General features: G+C 42.9%; 1 protein-coding gene across 12 annotated transcripts in view; it reads left to right on the top strand.

Moving 5' to 3' along the window:
- GRM4 (glutamate metabotropic receptor 4) overlaps positions 1–21,297 on the top strand; it is a 506,939-nt gene that overhangs the window by 397,313 nt on the left and 88,329 nt on the right. For all 12 annotated transcript variants that reach the window (XM_077334409.1, XM_077334410.1, XM_077334412.1 and 9 more), the window contains one exon: positions 732–872. In XM_077334409.1, the coding sequence (XP_077190524.1) occupies positions 732–872 (141 nt within the window). The remainder of the gene's footprint in view (positions 1–731; positions 873–21,297) is intronic.

Genomic DNA, 21,297 nt, shown 5'->3' with positions numbered 1-21,297 from the left:
ATGGTCCACAGTTCTGAAATGTTATGTCCCTGTTTCTACACAAAGGAAATCAGGGAATGTCACTTTGTACAGTGGCCAATATTTTTAATACATTTCTTAGGGAATAGCATAAAAGCCTGTGGCTAATATGATGCAAGTCTGGTCCTGATTAATGTCTGATGGTAGATCCCTGGGATATTAACATTTGAACCCTTTGCGGGAAAAGGTGGGTACATATGGAATAAATAAAATATTCACTTTTTAGATTCATATTGCTAAAAGAGTATGTTGAGATACTTACCTTGGAAGTTTGGGAAATAAAAGAATACTTACCCCATCTAATGCTTTTGTAAACAATAACAAAAACAAACCCAGATCTTCACAGATTTCCAAACCATGTATAACATTAAAACCCCACTTTAAATGAGTTGAGGATCTCCCTTTTTTCCCTTTGAAATATTGACACATATTCTACTTTGGATGGAATCTGTGTTGCAGATTAACTGAACTAGTCATATGTGACATCCTCGAGAGATACTAGTGGTCCTCATAGTTCACTATAGTCAGTAGATCAGATTTATAATAGCAATTCTTTGTTGTTAATCCTTTTTATCTGCATGGTATTTCAGAGACAAAAAAAGGGGGGGGCCTTATACTTTCGCTGACAGTCAAAGTGGTCAGAGACATCAACTTCCATATGTTTTGACTCCCAGCTTTCATGTTTCCATCATTTCTGTTTTTGTGTCTGCTAGGTTTTGATCGCTATTTCTCCAGCAGGACACTGGATAACAACCGTCGGAATATTTGGTTTGCTGAATTTTGGGAGGATAACTTCCACTGCAAATTGAGTCGCCATGCTTTGAAAAAAGGAAGCGCCATCAAGAAGTGTACAAGTAAGAGGTTGTAAGGTGGTGGGACGGACTTAAGGAAGGTCTCTCAGGATATTGCATCCATTAATGGGAGCCATCTCACTCCTAAATCTGTTTTAAAAAGCAGCTTTATTTTTTCATTGGCCATGTACACAAGCTTCTTCTATGTTGCATCCTGCAGGTAGTTCTCATGTTGAAGAAGATATTGATTGCTATGATAGATCACATGCAAGTACTGAGTCATCTGGAGCAGGGGTAGTCAACGTGTGGTCCTCCAAATGTCAATGGACTACAATTCCCATGAGCCCCTGCCAGCAAACACTGGCAGGGGCTCATGGGAATTGTAGTCCATGTACAGCTGGAGGACCACAGGTTGACTACCCCTGATCTGGAGGATTCACTAGGACTGGTTGCTGAAAGGAGAGAATGTTAACATCTATTTATTTTTCATATTTACCGTATATGTCCCCTTTTCAGAGTCCTGCTGCAGGTGTCTTACAATTAAAACAACAACATAATATTACTCTATTAAAAAGCAGTTAAAATCATTGAACATAAACAGCATAAAACCAATGCATATAGCAGAAACATACCATTAAAAACTTGGTAAGATAAAACCCCTAATTAAAAGCTTTGACTTGGCACATAAAGGAAAGGAAAGTAGGTGCCAGGCAAACCTCAAAGGCGAGGACATTCCAAAAGAGAGATGCCACCACTGACAAAGTCCTACCTGTATTCAGCACCCATTTTACCTCTGAAGGCAGGCTCACAGAGAACAGGGCTTGAGAAGCAGAGCTTAAGAGAAAAGAGGGTACACTGGACCCAAGCTATTTCACTTAGGACCTTAAACCAGCATTTTGAATGGTTCTTGAAAATTGTTGGGTAACCAGTGTTACAATTCCTGTAACAAATCCTTGCCAATAGCCTGGCCACCTCATTTTGTAAGTTTCTACAATGTTTTTAAGGGCAGCCCCATGCAGAGCACATTACAGTAATCAAACTTGGATGTGATTAAAGCAGGCTTCCTCAGTGAGGGTTTCGGGAAACCCTGGGGTTTCTTGACAGTCCTGGAAGAGTTTCATTGATTGTGTGGGAGCTAATTAATTTTTTAAACTTCAAAACAATTTGTGATATGACTACATCTGGTTATATTGATCTGCCCCTCCCAAAATGGCCAATGATGGGTCTGGAGGGGGTGGAAAGAGGATGGGTCCTGATCATAAAAATCCTTGCTGGTTGATGCTTATTGGTCATGGTAGCAACTGGAGTTCAGAGAGTACTTCATTTTAACTTGTGGGATGGTGGTAGAGGACATGGGATGGTGGATGCATGTCCCAGCCCTGTTTTGGCCCAGTGAAGTAAGCACTGGATTATTTCTGGTGTTGGGGGGCAGTGGGGTGACAAAGTGATGTCACATCCAGTGGGAGTATCTGGATGATGTAACATCTGGTGACATGTGACTTCCAGGCCATGGCAGGGAGGTGTGGATAAAAGGTCTATGCATGCACAGTTGAAAAACCTGCTGACATCACTTCCAGGGTTTCTCAAAGCCTGAAGAATGTTTCCAGGTTTTTCAACAGGGAAAAAATTGAGATAGGCTGGATTAGAGCATGGATCACTGTGGGTGGGTTATATTATCTGAAGAATAGGCAGTTTTTGTGAATTAGTGGGAGCTGATAAAAAGCCCTGCATTCCATAAGAACATAAAGGGCCATGCTGGATTAGACCTATGGTCCATCTTGTTTTAAACAGTGGACAACCAGGTCTTCTGGTGATCCAAGAACAGAGCATAAAGGCTGAAGACTTCCCTTGTTGTTGTCTCTTGGCACTGCTATTCAAAGGTTGAATGCAGAGGTTTCTGGGCTATTCTCCATCAATCAACATAAACCCCTTTTAGAGATGACTATTCCAGTGGCCATCACTACAGTCTCTGGCAGCAAATCCCACGTTTTAACCATTCATTGTGTAAAGAAGGACTTCCTTTTGTCCATCTTGAATCTACGTCCAATCATCTTTATTGGATGCCCTTGATTTCTACTGTTTTGGTAGAAAGAAAAGTTTTCTATCTCTATTTTTCTATTCCATGCATAACTTTACAAACCTACCCTTTGAGTTGTCTTGTTTTTAAACTGAAAAGTCCATACACTTCAGCTTTTCCTCATAGGAAAGATGGTATAACCCCTTACTCGTCTTGACTGCCCTATTTTGCATTTTTTTTTACCGCTCTGCAATGTCCTTTTTGAGGTAGGATGACCAGAACTGCACGTGGTATGAGGCCACAGCATAGGTCTATACGGGGCCATTGTAACATTTGCCATTTTATATTCATTCTCTTTCCTAATATTCCTCAACACAGTTTGCCTTTTTTGCCACTGCAACACTCTGGGTTGACACTTTCATTGAGTTATTTACTATGACCACAAGATCCATTTTTCTTCTCAGTTAAATTTGAACCCCAGTAGCCTATACCTGAAGTTGACGTGCATCGCCTTATTCTTAGCAACATTAAACTTCATTTGTGACATTTTTGCCCACATCTAATTTGTGGAGATCTTCCTGGATCTCTTCACAGTTAAATTGGTTTTCACCACCCTGAATAATTTTGTGTCAGTTGCACACTTGGCCACTACACTGCTCACTTCCAGTTACAGATAATTTATGAGCAAATTCAATAGGACCATAGGCCAGGATCCAGTAGTACCACCAAACTATAAAACTGCTCCCTGTGGGTGAGAACAGCATCCTCCAGGACAGGCTGACTCCACAGTACCCAAGCAGCTTTTTCACTGACCATGGTCCATTCTGTCATGGGCCATTCTGCTGCAGCATGGAAGGATGAGTCCTCATTGGAGGAAGAGAAGGACATTCCAATCCCAAGCCCCACTTTGGAAGGCCCTTCCTGTGAAGCTGTGGTCTCAGGGCCTCATCAAAGGGACCCTGAGCCAGCAGGACCCTCAAGCCTGGAGGTCCCACTATGGACCCCCCTGCAATCAGACCTGTCACAGTCTCTCCAAGCACTTCAGCAGTGCTTGGAGTGTGCACCTAGCAGCCCTTGTCCTCCTTTTGCTAAGGAAGTACTAGAAGAGACCAGTAAGTCACAGGGTCTCAGCCCCAGTAATCCTCATGATTAGAGAAGCTGACTCAGGGAAGAGCATAATTTGGGAACCAGCAGCACCAGGATTGAAACTCCCTATATATAACTGCAGTGAGTGTGGGATCAGCCTGTTTGTAAAATTTTTGGTGGCCTTGCCAGATGTTGGTCTTGGTCTGCTTTTGATTCTGCCTTTTGGAATATGTAGCATGAGAGTTTGAACTGTCTTCTGGCTTTTCCTTTGATTGTATTATTGAATCGAAGTCTTTGATCTGAAGGTCTTGACCCTATGGTTAATGGGGTTTACTTCCTGCTTTGTAGCTAGGATACCTTAGTCTTGCCTAGAGTGAGCTTCAGTTTATTGGTCCTCACCTATTCTTTGCTTTCTCTAGGTACTTGTTCAGAACTTCTGCAGACCCACCTGGCTTAGTTGTTAAGGAGAAATAGAGTTGGGTGCCATCTGCTTATTAGTTGTTTGAGAAAGGAAGCCTTAGCAGTGGTAATACGATTGGACCGAAGTAGATTGTGCTGAAGGTGCTCTTTATGAAGAAAAAAAATCTGAGAAAGCTGATCTTTTGGAGTATGATGGAATACCAAACTATATTAAAGGGAATTGAGGGCAGGTCTTGAAGAATAGGACTTTCATAGAACAAGATTAAAATAGGTCTGTAGATCTTTGATAATACATCAGTAGGACTATCTGGGAAAAGGGATGGTGAAGTGGGAGTGTCATTTTGGATCATGATTTGTGGTGCATAAAGGCAGAAGGCAGAACTTGGAACAAGAGTGGATGCTGGGAAAGCCCCACAGGAATATTTCAGAAAAAGGTTGGATGAAATACTAACCACTTTATATTTTTCTTTGTGATCGTTAAACAGCATCAAGACCGCATCTAATTAAATTGACCCACTGGGTATTTGCCTCAGTCCCCGCTCTACAATCTCCTCCAGTTTGCCATTTCCCCAGCAAACCACACATCACCCTCCAGTGCATTAGTTTCCCTTTGGATTGTTTACTATCATTCCTCTCTCCACGCCACACTAATTCTTCCCTCACTTGCTCATAAATTTCCATTACACCATTGCAGCATCAGCCAAATCTATCTCAGCAGCTCTTTTCTCTGTATTTTTTTGTGTACATCTTTGATCCCCTGAGAAAAAACACATTTAAAATGATTCATTTAAAAATGTATTCCAACAGGTTATAGAACAATGTTGTGAAGGGATGCAGTACTGTGGAAATGTACCCCTAGCCCCCACTAGATGATTATATAAAATATTCAAGGCATTCATATTACTTGAGGCTGCTTTAAAACTGTTTCATTCAGTTTCCTCTTGTAGTCTCTCAGATCAATGGTGTTTCTTTCCTTATTGCTGTGCTGCTGACTTGGATTCTTCTTTGAAATGGGAACTGACAGTGGAGAACTGGTCCAGCTCCCACTGCTTGGTACCTACTTGGCATTTAGTACTTTGCCCTCAGCTGGGAATGCTGGCATGTTTTTTGTGTTGGAACCATACAAAAGCAGTTATAGGAACAGAAGGCAAGCAGCTGTGGCAACGAATGGCTGTTGAGTGTCACAGGGACATATATGCTAGCACCAGCAAATATGAACTTATACATAGAGCCCATGATGCGCATACTGTGCACGATCATGCTTTCAAACCACACCCTTGTTTTTAGACAGCTTTTCCCTTTTGCAGGCCTTTATCCAAGACACATAAAAAGACCTTCTACACACTGCAAAGATATTTTTCCCAGACCTAGATTAAAAGAATTTGTAACTTTCGTGTTTTACTAGAATTCATGCATACTAGCTTTTAAGAATGTTCCATTAAACATGGTGGTCTGAATCCTATCAGTCTACTCATCTAAGTTCATAAACTTTTTCCAGCCTAAAAAGATTGCCTCCAACCTAAGTTGTTTCCCCAGGAAAGTGCTTTCTGATATGGACAACAGGAAACTGTCATATTAAAAGGGGAATGTTTTAACCATGATCCATATATGACTCTTATGGAGTCCAACAGGTTATAGAACCAGTAGGTTATAGAACCCTTTGCACCACAGAAAATAGAAACCCCATTTTCTACACAATAATGGGGAAAGTGTAGGGTGTCTGTGGATGGGCCATTCATCTTGTTGCTCCCTAATAGCTACCCCAAGGTACAGAGGTGGAGCTTTGCCTTTGAAATGCCAACAATAAGCTCTGAGTCCTCTCCTTTTCAACTGCGTTGTGGTTGTTGCTTATTTATCAAGCTGCACTGCGCTGCATGGTTGGGGAAAAGAAAGGGGAAAACCCTTTCAAGGGGTAGTTGTGGGCCTAGGGGAAGGTGTTACACAATGTGTCATGGTTTCACAGAGGAGGTGGGATAAGTGATAGTAGAACAAGCAGTGAGGAAATGGGAATATGGATGCTGTTTACGATTGCCAGTTCTGGCTTTGGAAATCCCTGAAGTTTTGGGGCATTGCCTGATGAAAGGAATGAGCTCAGTGCCATAGAGCCCACCCTCTGAAGCTGCCATTTCCCCCAGAGAAACTGACCTTTGTAGTTGGGAGATGAATTGTAATTCTAAGAGAGCTCCATGTCCCACCTGGAGGCTGGCAGTTGTAATTCTGTTCCCACACCACTTGCTGCTATCACCCCCATAGTAGGGACATGTTTTCATGCTCTGAATCTGTAAGCAGAAGTGGCTCTTGGCTTTCACAGAGCTGGCTAGTTCTGGATTCTTCCCAAGGAATCCTTCCTTTCCACTCCAGAGTCTGTTTACAATCCCATCACCTCTTTGAAATATTTGTTAGTAGTACTCATGACTCTCCATGGAAGCCACTACTTTCACAGCCTCATAGTCAGTGATGTTGTGTGCATCATTAACCCAGAACCAACTTAATTTATAATGAAGGGAAATAGGAACTGAGGACAAAGAAAGGCAAGGGCCTGAAATCTCCTTTACCCGATGGCTGCAAGGAACGTGGCACAGGCCTTGAAGCAATGACTGTGTTCTTTGGATCCATCCTGGGTGGAAGGGCAAGGAGAGGCAGCTCTTGAAGAAGCGTATTGCTCTGACCCTGCCATTGTCTGTTCTGTCTTCTGAATTACTGAGTTGCTAAGTTGCACCCATGGATTCCACAGACCCACAGTGTCTGGTGGGAGGGTGAGTGGATGTGACAGTACAGAGATAAAGGAGAGGTTCCAGTCACTTTATGTACTCTGCTCTTGAAGGCTGGGGATCATTTACATGGCAGCCCATTTCTCTGGGCTTTCCTCTCCTCCTTTAACTATAATTTTCCATGCAGCTGTATATTTTTATGGAGTGAAATGTTTTAATTGACACTGGAGGGAAGAAGTGCCCAGCACCAGGGCTTCTGTCATTCCAGATCAGCGGCAGAGTTGCAAAGAGGCTGGGGGCAGGGAATGAACCCCTCTCCATTCACTCTGTGTCTTCATCACCTCCCTGGCCAGGCTGAACCTTGATACTGTACTTAGCAGATTCTCTTTCCCACTAAATCTTCAACCTCCCTCCCTATAAAAGTCAAACATTACTTAGGATTCATTGGAATCAGACTTTGTTACTGTAGGTGAGCCACAGAATTTACCATTGTATGCTAGCACGAAATAATATATGAACTTGAGATGTGATACACACACATGGTCCATGGAGATCACAGTGCAATGGCTTCATAGCCCTGAGCCATGGTGTGCTGAAGTTAAACGGGCAAGAATGGTAGCTTCTGTATCAATTCCATTCCTTGATCCAGGCTTGATTAATCCCATGCTATAGAACTCTGGAATCCATGGTAGACAGGAAGGACTGAAAAGGAAGTTCTAGAAGCAAATTTAGTGAACGTTTGCTGTAGCTCTGTGCTGAGAAGAAACATTTCCATTACATCACTAGTAGCAAAGCCCATTTTAAAAAACAGGCAGGAGGGGAGCCCCGGCACTCCCCCAACTCTCCCAGGATCCAGGAAGTCATGTGTGTGTGTGTGTGTGTGTGTGTGTGTGTGTGGATTGCAGTGAAGTGGTCGGCCGCTCCCCTCTCTGGAGGGCAGCACATGTGGCAGGGCCAGAACGACATGCACCCAATTTCCCCCCCACCTGCCCCAGAGTGCAGAAGGGCTGTGGGCATGGCAGTGCTGCAGCAAAGGTTGGAAGAATGGGGAGGAGAGCAAGACTCTGCGATCAAGGCTGCTGGCACTTCTCGCCCTTTGCAGAGGCTGGGAGGCTCGGAAGGATCATGAGCCCCACAACGGAAGCTGCCAGCATTTAGCAGTGGTGGTGGTGGTGTCAAGGAGGTGCACTGGCCATGGCAAAGAGGGACGGGGAAGAACCCCTGATGGGCCCACTATGGTGGGGGATTCTCCCAGGGAGAGCCAATCAAAGGCCCCCTGGTGATTCCCGATGGCATGCCAGCCCCTCTGAGTGGCCCCCGGGGGTGAGAGAGGGCCTTCACCCCTGAGGGCCAATCAGAGGCCTAGCACATTGTCAGAAGTACCCTGCACACTTTATTAGAGATAATGATGAAGATGATGATTGGATTTTCATACTGCCTCTCTCCCATAATGGACTTGAGGCCATCTGTTTCAAACTGTGCTGCCTCTTGATCTGCATACCAGTTCTTCTAGGCTTTTAACACATTGTTGCCCCTTTGCTGACATATCACAGAAGAGATTCAGACTTGCTACCTTTGTTGCAGTGAACTTTAACAATAAATACCCCTTCTCTTGACACCCTTTCCTGTCCTGCGATGACTGTAAAGACCTTTGTGAGTGTGGCTCTGTGGGTTTGTGTGAGTGTGATGGATAGTGGGCCCAACCTTGCTATCATCGTGTGGTCATCTGTATTTCCAGCTATTTGCAGCTCAAAGTGACTGGGAGAGATTAGACCAGTAAACAAGGCACACAGGGAATCTGTCTTGTTGACAGCCACGTTGTTGAGGTGATGGTTGCAGGTGACATGTTTACTGAAAGACGGGAGAGATTTACTGCCTGCTTCTTGCTGGGGGAAGACAGATAAAGGTGTTTGGGCTCTTAGGATGAGAAGACCTTGGTGGGGCTGGGGGCTGCCTACTCTCTGTTAAATGTGTTCCTTTACCCTTCTTTATGTTTGTGGGAAACTGAGTACAACCACTGTTATCTCTTGTATATCTTAGTCATCATTTGCTCACTTGTAGGGATGAGCATGAACCAGAAAATTCCAGTTTGGGGTTCAGGGCAGTCCTGAACTGACCCTGAACTGAACCAAACAAAAATACCCCAAATTGAATTGGCCAAGCTGGACCTCCTTTCTATCAGCCTTGGCATGTCCGAGAGAAAGGGCAGGGGGAAACGCCCTGGAAGCAATTAAACAGGACAGCTTGGTGGATCCACCCAACAACTGTTAGGTTTAAATGGCTGCGAGTAATTTCATCTGTCTGTTTTGTTTCCCCGCGTTGAACAAAAGGAATGGTTTAAGCAGCTCACAGTCATTTAAACCTACAGCTGATGGATGGACCTGCCAAGCTGTTGGGGTTAAATGACAGGCAGCCATTTCAGCAACTGATTTTGTTCCCCCTCACGTCCAAGCAGGGGGACTAGAATCCAATTGGTGAAATATGTCACAGCCATTTCAGGTGTCAATTTCACTCCCCCCTGCTTGAATGAGGGGAGGAGGAGTGAAACAGATGGTTTAAATGGTTGATGGCCATTTAAACCAAACAGTGGATGGGTGGATTGCCCTCTCATATGTTAGGTTTAAATGGCCTGAACACCCAAACTGAGCTGGACACAACTCTGGGAAATGTTCAGGGAAGGTGTCTTCCCTGAACATTGGTTCAGGGCCAAGTTTTGCTGAATATTGGCTCATGAATCGGTTCATGCCCATTCCTACTCAATTTTGCTACTTCAAGGCTAGAGTAGGCTGCATTATTTATATATTTTATTTACATAGTGCTTTTCAGCATAAGTCTTTGAAGCAGTATTTTATTATCAGCCTGCTTTTTAATAATTCCACCTGTCCTCTAAGAATCTCAGAGCAATTGGCTCAAGGTCACCATCCAATAAGGTTCATGGCAGAGATGGAATTTGAACCCAGATCTTCTGAGGCCCAATTCAACTCTCTACCTACTATACCAAGTGGACATATTTGCATGAATGGAAGTAAATATCATAAGCCTGTTGTCTTTTGCTGCTGTGGAGTGACATGAAGCATGATGTTCCTTGGAAAAACTAAGGCTAACATAGGGCTCCCAAGGGGCAACTTCGTTACTGTGTGAAGTCTGTGCAGGTGTCCCACAAACACAGTCAAACACAGGACAGAAGATGTTCCTTTGCTGTCTTTCACTCACTTGGGTTTTAACACCCAGCAGGCAAGTAGTAGAACCCAATCATGAACTCCCACACTCTGCTCCAGGGAAGTTGAGACCCTGATGCAAGGTTTGGATAAAGATGGAGATGGGGTTTAGAACAATAATCAAGGAAAGGTTTTTGAATTAGAGGACAAGCATGCAGTCAGAGTAATAGTCAAGTACACCGCAGAACAAAAATAGGTTCCTGTACCAGCGCATGTTTACCTTTACTATGCAGTCTGTATTTCTGAGCATGGAGAGTTAGAAAGGAAGACTATAAGGGAAAGGGCAGAAAGGAAGAAGGAGGAAGATGTAACATATCTTTCTGTGCATGGGGAGGTCATCTGGAGAAGCCTAAAAACATGTTGATATCCAGTGATCTGAATGTACCTCAGGCCTATGCCATCCTGGAGATTAGAGGTTCCAGGAGAGGTTACTTGGCAAGGGTGCCAAGCAGAAGACCAGGCAATGATTTAGGCAATAGATCTATGGGAGCTCAGGGTTCTCCTGGCTATGCTTCCATGATTCGGGTAGTTTTGAGATGTCTTTAGATCATGGAAATTGCTAGCAATGTATTTGTGACTAAAGCCTAAACACTGTATTTAGAAAAGATGTGGGGACCCACAAGAAACTTGAAGGGAAGGTTCATCCCATCTTTTGCTTCCTTTCTCTTACAGTCTTTCCCCTCTTTCTCTCCCTCATCTGTCAACCTACCCCCATATCTTTTGCTCCCATCCCTTCTTTGTCAATGACCCCTCTTCTTCTCAGTTAACCTACCCCCTGTTTCTCCCTTTCTCCCATTCCCCCTTTGCAACTCTCCTTATCTACTTCACCTTTGAGACTCCACTATCCCCACACCCTTCCCATTCACCGCTCCCCTTTGCTGTTCTCTCCATCTATCTTCCAGCAGGTAGGCATAGGGTGCTGGCTTGGTCAGGGTGTTATGGAAACTGCAGGAGGGGGAATCACATCCCCCAATCCGCTGCAGCTTCTGGTCTACCATGCCTCACTTCTGCTGGGCCCAGCATGCCTCTCAGGCTGCAGCATTACCACTGCCAGGCCGAGCACAGCTCCCAGGCTCCTGGGCCACTCTGTTGCCACTGCCCTGCGTATTGTGGCTGCTGCACCTCTATGGCTGGGGCTGTGAGCTGGGGCTCCCAGGCTGCCTTGCCTCCACTGCCGAGCTGAGTGTGGTTTCCAAGCTTCTGCCCTGTTGCTTCTGGGCTCCCAGTCGGTTGTGCCTCTGCCAGGTCCCATGAGATTGTTTTTTATTCTATTTTGGGGGACAAATTTAACTCCCAATGTTATTTAAACCAGATTTTTCTGCAAACATGAGGGAGTGCCCCAAGTTTGTTGAGAGATCTGTTTAGCCTCTGGGTGGCCCCAATCCATGGATTCAGCTGTCTACAAATGGGGTCCACAGGAGATTGATAATATAAAGGTACCGGTAAAAATTCATATATAACTTTTCCATGTGAACATTACTAATGGTATCACTCTTAGATTTTAGTTATAGATACCTTTCCTTTCTCACTGGCTGATGTTGTTTTCCTGTCCTCCAATGTATGTTCACAAAGACCCTATGACTCAAGCTGAGAGTGTGTAAATTGGCCCAAGGTCACCCAGCAAGCTTCTGCAGCAGAATGGGGAATTTGAACATTTCATGGCCTCAATCCTAGTCTGACAGTGTAGCCACTATTCCTCACGGCTCTCAGAACTTTCCCTATTGTTCAGTATGGTCTAGGGATTAGCTCTGTGAGTGATGGCCTTGGAGGTAGTTCTAAATCTGTATCAACTGTATACAAGACCATTCAGACACCCAACATTTAGCCTGAGCTCTGGAGGTTTGCCTCAAAGAAATCCCACAAGCATAGCCTGTTCATACCGAAATAGCAAAAAATCCACTTTAAAGGCATGTTTATCGTGGCATAAACTTTTATTGTCTTGTGTCCAGCTTGCAAGATGCATGAAACAATATTCTAAATGGGCTGGAATATAAGCATGTGTATTCAGAGAAAGAAGGAGGACAGACCAGAATAACGTAACATGTGTTTAAAATGTAGGGCTCAAGTTCTGATGAAGAGTCAGCCAGGGCATGGCTACAGCTAGACCGAGCTTCTCTGTGCTCAAGTCTGCTGTCAAAATGTCCATGGTGATGAATGTCTGTGGCACAGCACGGCTGGTCTGTAAACACCTTGCAAAAGTGCCGCTTCCTATGTTCTTGCAAAAACTGCCTGGGTAGTGATGGCTCTTTCCTCACTAATGTGAAGAATGTTCTTTTTTCTGGAGTGAAATCAGACGTGGAGGCCAACGTCAAACTCAGGAAAATGGCCCATTACTTACAGGCACCATGAAAAGAAATGCCTGTGCTTTTTACTTCTTGTTGAAGTTTGCCCAAAAGATTCTGTCGATAGAAGATGGGAGATGGGGGCCATGATTGCTTTGCCTTGGATCTCTATATGGAGCGATGAGAGGTCAGTGCACATCTCTGGCAGCCATCAAGACTTCAAGGGGAAAGATCATAGTTTTGTACAGTCGGCATAGATGCATAACAGTGAATGGAAGTTTCCTCTCCAGGCTGACATGCAGACCTATATTTGGCTGTCATCTGAAATTTGTCAGTTTGTCATTGCTCCAATTTGTTTCAGATGAGGATCTGGACCTGCAAAGAGAATCATGCCTACTTATGTTTTGATGGCCTTGTACTGTAGTGGCTTCTAAGGGCCAAAATACACAGTGTGTCATGAGTTATGTCACAGGTACCTGACCTGAATTACAGTCACATGTACAATCAGGGGGACTCATCTTCAAAAGTGTTGTGTTGCTCTGTTGGGCTTGGGAGTGCTGTGAGGGGGATGGAGGCATTTTTGCTGGTAAAAACAGTATGGAAGGGAAGTCTGAAGCTCCTCATGCCCCTTCACAGTGAATCTTTCCAATAATTTGTTTCACTACAACTTGGGTTGGGCAGACTCGTGGCACACACATCATGTATTATAGACCTAAGCATCTCATGGTTCGAATGTATTCAGTGTCAGCAGAATACATGCATAGACCCTCCCTGCTTGCACAAGAACATGGAGGTGAAAATACTTGTGTGTGTTGTATGTTATCCAGGCAGTAGTTTTCATTTTGGGAACTTGTAGTGCTATTTATGCCATTTCCCTACATCTACCTCCTCTAAGGTATATTAACCTTCTTACCTGGGGTGGGTTACGATTGAAATATGAATTAAAAATAGCTGAATCTCATTCATGTAACATAATGAGTCAACAGTCAGGGGGATATTTGTGATTCAAGTCTCAGTGCTACCCCTGGTCACTTGGTGGCAATATTATTAGTTCCTGCTCTGCTAGCAGGCCCATAAAAATGAAGGAAAACAGACTAACTTGCAGGCATGTAAACAAATACAAGGTGGTAACTCAAGAAAAGGAATCAGAAGGGAAGAGCAGTAACAGACAAACCATGTTCTCACAGATAGGTGGCAACATTGGTGGCCATGACTTGCTTTACAGGACTGTTGAAAGATTATTGAGTTAAAGTATGTGAAGTATTTTAAACGTTCTCTAATATCTATATCATGGTTCTGATATGCTTAAACCAGGGGTAGTCAAACTGCGGCCCTCCAGATGTCCATGGACTACAATTCCCAGGAGCCCCCTGCCAGCGAATGCTGGCAGGGGGCTCCTGGGAATTGTAGTCCATGGACATCTGGAGGGCCGCAGTTTGACTACCCCTGGCTTAAACTGACTTACTATTTTCTTGTTCATGCATATCCATTCCTTCTGTTGTCCTTTATATTACAAAACAAAACAAAAGAAAGAGGCTTGGCCCTCCATCATTCTTGTATCTCACCCTCTGTCTCTTTCTGCCTTCTTCTTTTTCTCTTAATGATTGGAGCTATATACTCTACTTATATTGATATTTGCATTGTGCCTTGGGAAGCTTGTTCATTATGAAATATATCAGCACGGGCATCTTCTGGAAATCACCAATGCTACAAAGCAGCCCTATTGCTAGTTTCCACAAGTTGCTGATCGCTTCATCTTAATGATAACATAGTATTAAATGAGAATAATGTTAGAGTGTTGTGTCTGCAGAGGCAGGTGAAATTCAGCAATCTGAGGAGTGTCTTTAAATTATTTGAGTTTGTCAGCAAATAAATTATCTCCACATTTGTCTGACAATTGTTTGCTTACCAAATAGACAGGGGGGAAATCACATTTTATTGCAGCACAGATTGAAATAAATAATGCAACCAGATGGAGTGTGTTGATTCTGCTTCCCGGAGGGTTATAGAAATACTTTCTCCATCATCAGTGTGAGGAGGGTCCTGATCTTTGGTAGTTCCCTTTAGGGCTTTGAATTCTAAACCAAGCAGCAGAATTTGGCCTGAAGGGTAGATCCAATTTTACAATTTTGCTACTCTACAAACTGACATTAGATTTGTGCCAGTGTTTGTTGGTCTAGGTGGGGGTTCCTCACTTTCCAGACATACTCACCCCCCCAACTCATCTTTATCCAGAAGAATACAGAATTCTGTAAACAGAGTTGGGCACTCATTGGAGTCTACAGGACAAACCATAGTAATACTGTCCAACTGGAAGTCCAGCCCTTGAAGGAGCAGACTAGTAGAAGTCTCTTTATATCATTGGGAATAGAAACTGGTAATGTGCTGTGCCAAGACACCAATGTAGAAGTCTCTACTGGTAAACTCAGTTTGCTTCCAAGTCCTTGTTGCCAGATAACCACCCTCTTATCCTCCAGTCTGCTGTTTGCTACAGGATATCTTGTCATATTTCACAGTCCGCATATCTAAGATAGACCCACTCGTCAGATCTTGAAAGATGTCGTCCTGAGAGGGTGGCAGGGCATCTGCTCTGCTATCTCTGAAGCCTGACAGGGGTCAATTGCACAAGAAATTGGCAGAAAAGAGGAGGGGTACGCAAACCCCACCTCACCTTTCTACCCAGGAAGTTCTTGGGGCCGTCTCCAATCCTTTAGGGAGTATATCTCCCTGGATTATAGGCTGTCAGCGTTCCAGGTCCAGAGGACGACTGCCATTTTCTATCTCGGACTTTCTTTTCTTTCTTTAATCTTAAAGTATCTACTTCAACACTACACGATGATTCACCACAAATTAACGTTTTGAACTGAGGGGAGGACATCGGCTGAGTTCCAAAACATCATTTACTGCAAGTATCTCTCGTTTTTTTTTCTCCGTCTTTCTTCCTGCATCAAAGCCCTTTGTTTCCCCCCTCCTCTTACTCTGCTCTGCCCGAAGCCACCTCGTTATGAGGCAGGCTAATTCTCCTAACTAAGCAGAAGAAGGACTCAAATCAACTCGAATTAATTGGCAAAAGCTCTTATTGTAATTGTTTTGGTTTTCGGAGATAACAGATAAGAGCTGTGAATGGGAAGATCTCACGAGAACTCTGTGCCAGCACGAGAATATCTGCCTTAACTGACTTCAATACGTCACATGCCAGAGGATAAAACAGAGGACCTCTACTGGCCACTTGTAAAATTGTTTGAGGCCGGGTTTTTTTAAAGTCAAAAACATGTCTATGTTAAAAAGATTGGCTCATCTAATAGAGATACAAACCCAAGATTACAAAGTATTTATAGATGGATTGGTCAAAAATATCTCCAAGGAGATCCAAGATGGCAAGGAAGAAGTCTCCAATAGGAATGATGGATCAATAACAGTGGCTGATGACAGCTTTAAACAAGGTGGAAAACAAACAGCAGAAGAGAAATCTGAAATTCATATCTTCAAGGAGATCCAAGATGCCAAGGAAGAAGTCTTTAACAGGAATGATGGATCAATAACAGTGGCTGATGACAGCTCTAAACAAGGTGGAAAACCAACAGTAGAAGAGAAATCTGAAATTCTGGAGACGGAAAATGGGATGCCGGAGTTCTGCAGCCCAGATAAGGACACCCTTTTTAAAAAGACATACAGCCATCTCAAAGCAACAGTGTACAAAAATCAATCAAAAGAAATATGGATCCGCAGTGAAAGTAACCGATTTAAAGGAGCTCTTTGGGGAAAAAATTGTATTGATACTGGAGTCCAGGAGGTGCAACGGCCTCAAGATTTATCGATGCATATTCTGCGGGAAAGAGTACAACTGCACTTTCTACGCCAAAGGCCAATGGGTCAGAATATAAGTCTACAGGAACGACAAGATGTAGCAAGCCTCGAGATGAGACCCCCTTAAGAAGACCGAAAGCTCATACAGTTTTATGTTTAATGTTATACTGTATTCTATATTTCTATTTTTATGAAAAAGGGGAAGCAGTGTCTCTTTCTCTCTTGTTTCTTGTTTCTTTTCCTTTGTAGGCATATAGGTAATATAATCATTAGTGTTGGAAATATAAAATGGGGTTCTCCCCCCTTATTTTTTCTTTCTTCTATTAGTGTATTGTTCTAGGACCAAAGCCTACACTGACCTGTAGAAAATGTTTAATGTTAAGCTTTCAACGTAAATCTGAAAATATACCTGTCAGGATGGCTCTTAGAATGGGTCAAGTATAAATTGTTTTGTAGATGTATCAGAATTAAGGATAAGGAGAAGCTATAGAAGATTGAAAGCTTATATTGTTCTATGTTTAATGTTGAGCATTTAATCTAAACCTGGAAATCTTATTATTCTCTGTATTAACAACATATACTGTATCCTACATTGCTATTTTTATGAAAAAGGGGAAGCAGTGCCTTTTTTCTCTCTTGTTTCTTTTCCTTAGTAGGCATATAGGTAATATAATCGTTAGTGTTGGAAATATAAAATGGGGCTTTCCCCCCTTATTTTTTTTTATTGGTGTATTGTTATAGGGCCAAAGCTCATACTGATCTGTAGAAAATGCAAAGCTCTCAACTTATACCTTTCAGGATGGCTCTTAGAATGGGTCAAGTATAAATGGTTTGTAGGTGTATCTGTATTAAGGATAAGGAGAAATTATGAAATCCTTTTGTAATTTTTTTTCTTTGTACATCTTTAAGGCAAAGCCCTACTTTCCTCTCCCTTCATCAGGGTATTGATACAGGGCCAAAACTCATACTGTTCTATAAGAAATGTTTAATGTTAAGCATCTAACTTAAACCTAGAAATATCTGCCAGGATAGCTCTTAGATTGTATCAAGCAGTTAACGTGAGGTCTACGATCTCTCAAGTAAGTTGATTAATAATAACTTTTCTTTTGTATATCTAAACAGGCCTTTTTTTAATGTAGTGGAAATGTGGATGGCTCTTAGACTCATGGCTCTTAGAGTTTTGGGCAAAAGTTTATATCACTGTGGAGTCAATGTGGGGTCGTATATTTTCAAATGATGATTATATTTTATTTACTGCTTTTTGTATCAATAACTCGTGTTGTATCCTATATTTCTATCTTTGTAATATTTACAAAAAAAAAAGATAGACCCACTAATTTTTCCATGCAAGCTTTTATCTCTTTGCTACTCTTTGACTAAATCCAGCTTGTAATATACAAAAGGGAAAAATTAATTGCAATTGCAAAGGAGAGCCCCCAACTATCTGGAGACTGATGGAGGAACTCTCTGAATAATACATTTGACAATCTTATATAACCTTAAGTAGACATTTCATTTCTTGGGCTGGGGGGGGCACATTTGTGACCTTAAGACATGCAGTGTTTCTGGCGCTATTTATATCATTGAGGTTTTTCTGTTTTGTACTTATGAAGGCACTATTTTATGCAGCATCAATGATACATAGAGCATGCACAGGGCAAACCTTTGTGCTGGTCCCCTTTCAGACAGTTATAGAATACCAAGTCTTAAGAATTCTATTGCTGTATATGTCAAAGCACAAATGCAGCTACGACTGACTACAGTTAAGTTCACTTTTGTCCCATCTGGCCTTCATCTTTGCTTTGTAAGAGGCCTCCTCTTCATGATCACCCATCACTTCCTCCTTTTTCCCCCCTTCAGCTAAACCTCTAGTTGACACTTTGGTTATTCCCCATCTTGACTACTACAATTTTTCCCTCTGGCTTTCCTTTGCCACCCCCTCCAAGTTCTCTGGCCTCTATCCAGAATTTTGCCACCTCTCCCCTAGTGGTGACCAGTACTCTCCAAAATGGCAGGGCTCAGAGTTTGACAAAACCCTGCCCTTTTACCCATCCGCTCCAACTCCTCCCCCAAGCCCCAACTATTTGACAGTAAGTGACTAGTGAAAAGCCAGTTACTGACACTGTGGCAGAAAATCCTTAAACGCCTAGCTGCCATGGGTGTTGGACTCTGATCTCTGATATCCTGCAGAGAATGCAGCAGAGGGTATAACTTACAGTGCTCGGCAAGAGTGTAATTTTTTTAAATCTAGCATTTATTTCGCTACCCTTACTTTCGCATAGTATAGTATGAACAATTTTATGTGAGGGAGGAGTACTAGATATCTACTGGAGGCGATATCTGGCCTTAGAAAAACCACATTGACATAGATGCTACCTTTATATTGAATTGAACCATTTGCCCCTCTTCTCAATGGCAGTGGCTCCCCAATGACGCTACTAGAAGTCTTTCCTAGCCTCACAACTTGAGATCGGTTAACAAGTCACTTCTGAGACCTTATAAATGCAGTGAATGCGCTCTGACATTGGACTGTAGTCTTTTTCATCTTCTAATGGGCTTGGAGAAGAAGGAGGGGGTGATGGAAAAGGAAGGCAAGAGTGAGAATGCAGGAGCTAGTGAAATGTTTCTCTAGTGAATCACTAGAGATATTCTATTTCTGTAAAGAAGCAAATCAACACATTTGGCAGTTTCAGGGTGCTGCCTACCACCTGAATAGCTTGCCTGTGTTCTTTCCTTTTGGGGTGGGCAGAAAGAGGAAGGGGCTAGTTTCTGATTATTTCAACCTTGAGAATTCATTTCAGTTATCGTTTGCAACCTGCAAACAGAGAGTGTGCGTCTCTGTAGTAACAGCAACTGCTGTGCTTTGACGAGTTCTGCATCAGTTCCCAATTGTCACTCCTTTTTGTTGTCTGGCTCATTGTGCCCCAGGACCCAATTAGGACATCTTCAGACTGTTACACTCTCATCAGTGCTGTGTGTTGCTTGAATTTATCTCATCTTCTAGCTACAGGAGTCAGCACCCTGTATAGCCTCCTATACAAGGAAAGTCCTTCCTCTGTCTTCCTCTCTGTTCTTTACCTTCAAGCAGTTTCCTCATTCTTCCAGCAAACAAGATAAATATTGCTCCAGTCTTACAGTTCTCTTTGACCTCTCCCTTTGCCAGCCCTCACCTGGAACAATTATTCCATTTTTAACTTTCTCTGTATGAAAGCTATTCGTCATCTCGCCAGGACTCTCTTTTGCAATGTGGAAGAACAAGGTGACCAAGAACTTTTTAAAATTTATGGAACATGTATTCCTTCAAGTTCTGACCATGTAGTTATGAAAATGGTTATGCCATTGTAGAATCCATAAAAACAGTTAAGTCAGAACATGCTTTCAATGTCATTACTTCTAACTCTGTACTGCAGCATGCCCTCATTATTCAACAGGTAATCAAGGACCCTTTTGTCTGTGATAGGAAGGTGGGAATTATTTTGAGAGGCAGATGTTTTGAGTCGTAAGTCACCAGAGCTGTGCTGACTTTTTACTCATCTGAATATGAATGCAGGAAACTGCCTGACACCATACCGGAACATTAAGGTCAGTGTTGTCAACTCTGACTGGCAATAGCTCTCCAGGGTCCCGGATTGAAGTCTTTCACATCACTGCCAATGTATTATTATTATTTTTTACAGTGGAGAAGCCAAGGACTGAAACTGGATCCTTCTACATACAAAGCAAAAACACTACCAACCAGGGGTGTACTGGGAGGCCAAAATGGTCCTGGAAAGGGTTATGCCCCTTGTGGTGTCTTCCTGAAGCATAATCCATTTAGTTGAAGTTTCTAGTGTGTTCCAGCATCATTTGCTGCTTCTACAGAAATAATTGTCTGGTTGTATGTGGAAAAGTTTTAGGAGAATGGATTAATCATTCACCTTGGTTAAAGGCAACTCTCTGAATTGGATTCTAGGTCCGTGTTGAGCCCGCACATGTGATCACTTTTAACAAATGTTGAAGAGTTTGAAGCGACATTTCCGCTTCGCATGCCCCCACAGGATGCCACACCAGTGGATGCAAGGTCTTTCTTCACACCTGGTCCTTTCCTGCTGCTCATATAGCATTCATAGCTATTTATCAGTCCCCGGTGTGTCTTAGAGCAGGCCGGGTTACAGTTCAGAAGTCCTGTGGTGGTCCAGAGGGGCCATCAATTGCGCTCTCAAGGGAATGACATAGTGACTGAGTTTGATTAACTCTTACTGAAGGCCCCTGCCAGAGTTGGGATGTGATCAGAATTGATGCTAATCCTTTCTCATCTAGTGCTTGAAAAGATTGCTGCGTTTATTCTCAGAGGGATGCCCGGCAAGGCTCGCTGCATACTTGAAAATTAATTATCAGATGGGTAGAACGATGCATGACCCTGCTATTATAATCAGCAGGGTCACATTCCCTCTGCTGGCCTAATCTATTGTGAGTTTCAAAGAGATTTATTGTGTTCCTGTCGGGAACATGCCATTGCATGACTCTTGTTTTCTGATGTGCATTTTCTCTCTGCCCGGGCCAACCTAATTTCCTCCTTTAAAAAAAAACAAAACTGTTAAGTAGGCATTGGCATCTTGCAGAAAGGTGTTAGACTCTGTGTACTATATAATCTGTACTGAAATACTTTCTCATAGGCTCTCTAGCATAGAAGGATTTGCTGCTCTACATCCAAAATACTGGGCAGTTCAGTCTCCTTGGCCCATTCAGAATCTGAATTTGATGGCTGGACTATTCAAACAGCCCCAGATAGCATTAATGTAACACAGTTGAATTATGGGGGATTTCAACACTTGAAGTCACAGTTCAAAGGCCACTTATATTTCCCCGGGGGTGCCAAATAAGATTATGATTCTGTTAGTTGTTGACTGTTTAATTGATTATTGTGCATTATCATGCCACTACACTTTTTGATTAATGGATATCAGC

The sequence above is a fragment of the Paroedura picta genome, chromosome 4, assembly GCF_049243985.1.
Source record: "Paroedura picta isolate Pp20150507F chromosome 4, Ppicta_v3.0, whole genome shotgun sequence".
Classification (NCBI taxonomy): domain Eukaryota; kingdom Metazoa; phylum Chordata; class Lepidosauria; order Squamata; family Gekkonidae; genus Paroedura; species Paroedura picta.
This window is presented reverse-complemented; position numbering and strand designations above follow the sequence as displayed.